Source organism: Penaeus chinensis, chromosome 28 (assembly GCF_019202785.1).
Source record: "Penaeus chinensis breed Huanghai No. 1 chromosome 28, ASM1920278v2, whole genome shotgun sequence".
Classification (NCBI taxonomy): Eukaryota; Metazoa; Arthropoda; class Malacostraca; order Decapoda; family Penaeidae; genus Penaeus; species Penaeus chinensis.
In genome coordinates this window covers 4,259,477-4,261,954 of record NC_061846.1, presented here as the reverse complement: position 1 = coordinate 4,261,954, position 2,478 = coordinate 4,259,477, and the positions used below count along the sequence as shown (strand labels likewise).

At 37.5% G+C, this 2,478-nt stretch overlaps 1 protein-coding gene across 1 annotated transcript in view; it reads right to left on the bottom strand.

Annotated features, from left to right (window-relative positions):
• Positions 1 to 229: 229 nt before the first annotated feature.
• Positions 230 to 2,478, bottom strand: part of LOC125039858 (probable glutamate receptor) — a 7,024-nt gene continuing 4,775 nt past the window's right edge. The window contains exon 7 of the mRNA XM_047634168.1: positions 230 to 1,863. Coding sequence (XP_047490124.1) covers positions 1,215 to 1,863 — 649 coding nt within the window. The 3' untranslated portion in view covers positions 230 to 1,214. The remainder of the gene's footprint in view (positions 1,864 to 2,478) is intronic.

Here is a 2,478-nt window from a genome sequence, read left to right as displayed (position 1 = left end):
TTACTCGTAAATTCCTTTGCCCAGCTTTGACAACTAATCACTAACTCAACCACCCTTCACTACCATTTACTATAGTGCTACATGACCTTAGATGTCTAGCACATTTATTTTGCTTTTAACCATTAACCAATTAACCAATTATCATATTTGTTATTACAATTATCTTTTTTTTTATTTCATAGACAAACACACAAAAGTTGGGTTTACAGGATAATAAAAGATGGTAAAAAAGCTGGCCATTTTTGTACGTTCATGTCCGAAACACAGCAAACCCGCGGCCACACAATAAGTTTGAGCAAAGTTTTCAAATCGCTTTCAACCGATTAGAGTTGCCAGCACAGGAGACAGTCGACACACAATGCAATACATGAATGCAATGCAAGAGGTATGCATATACAGTACAACACAGAACGATACAGTATGCAGTATAGGTTACACTACATTTAGAATACAGTACACCACAGGATAATACACACTACAAAAAATACTCGGCATACAGTCAGGCGATCATACAAAAAATATCAAAGACTTAATATCAATGACAAAAAACTCTTTAGTATGTGATTGCAGGTTCAATGACGATATATCATAAAATATGAATAATTTGCAATTGCATTTCATGGAAGTTAATAGCATACTATTGTGCAAGAATAAGATCGTAATACTATTAGGTATATATTCTGTAAGAAACACTCGGATATTAGAAGTGTAGAGAACCTAATAACGTATTTTGTGAATCATCTTAGTGAAGGGGAAAACAGTCTTGGTAATAATGGAAAGGAAAAGGTTGTGTCTAATAATGGATATGGCATATTGAATAACGAAGGTAATAATAGCAAAAATATCAAAGCTTAGACAATATTGGTATTCATTATATATATATATATATATATATATATATATATATATATATATATAAATATACACAAATCTATTTATTAATTTATTTACACACACATTAGCTTTGATAACCTTGAAAGAGAAATTTGTGAAGTAGAAATTAAGAAATCTTTATTAGTCTACAATCATGATTTCTTCATTCGTCCATTCCTTCATTGTCAAGAGTCAGGTACCATTTTGCAAAGTTGATTTGATGATGATGAAGATGCGAGTTTTGTATCTTATGTTTGCCATGATAATTGGTAAGGGTAATCAAATAAAATACGCTGACACGAAACGGTAACACAATGGAAAGAAAATTCAAGTTTGGAGAATCAATAAATGTCAGGCAGATTGAATTTGTCAGACATTCCACTGTTCAGCTTTATGGTCGCGATTTTCCTCAGCCCGGCTTCCTCTAGCTCAGCCACCTCATCTCTCTCATTTCCCTCAATCATTTCTTCTATCACATCCTCTTCCTTTTCCTCCGTCTTTTTCGCCACCACCCTCTCTTCCTCGATCTCTGGAGCAATCATCTTCCTCTTCCTCCCACTTTCTTCTACGTTCCAGATTCTTGCTCCTCTTTTTCCCGTTTCCACGTCCCCTTTCTCCTCCCCTTTCTTTTTCTTCCCCTTCTCCTCCCTCGCCTTCCTGATGAAAGTCGTCGTGAAGGTCGTCTGGACCTTGAACACGTCCAGGGTCATCCTCGACAGCTGGTTATGGAGCCTCGTCCAGCTGGTGTTCGTCTCGACGGTCGCCACCAAGTCCACGTCCCTCACGAGGCCCCGACAGCGACTAGTCAGACGCTCGAAGGCCAGCGTGAGGAAGGCGGCGATGGCCAGGACGATGAGGGCGAGGAAGGCAGTCATGAGGTTGTTGAGGGTGAAGGCCTGGAGGCTCTTCTGGGCGTCGCAGCTGCTGGGTCGAGGACGCCACCGCCGCCAGTGCCGCTGGAAGATCCCCGTGTCCCTCAGACGCATCAGACTGCAAGGCGAACGGAAGGGAAATGAAGGAAGGTAATGAGGGTGTAAACTGAAGGAAAGATGGTTTTACATGGGGAGTTGGGCACTGTTTGTCTATGGAAGATCCTGGAATTATTGTTAATCGAGAGTTTTTAACTGACTGCAAATGGTGGATGTTGAAATTGTAAAAAAAAAAATGGGAATTTAACAATACGGAGGACTGAATGCTGTCTTTAAATTAAATATTTTAAAATAATCTAAATACGAGAATTCGAAACTGTCTGTAAAAGGGAGAAGGTAAAATTGTAATAAGCATCTAGACTTTAGTACAAAGAGCATTGCAACGTACTATTGGTATATTAACATAAATTAAACTTTAATTTAACTAAGCTAAAGCCTTTTAGGACTAAATCAAAACTTCTTGGAACAAACTAAAACGCTTTGTAATAAAAAAACAACTAACCTTAAATTTAGAACTAAGTCTAAACTTCTTGGGGAGTAAACTTTTTAACTAAACATATTTACTGAATTAAAATAAAGTTTTCTTGAACAAAACTTAGACATCTTGAAAGTAAATTAAGTTGCACGAATTAGTCTAAAACTTCTATTTACTGTATGACTCCTTGTTACTAAAACT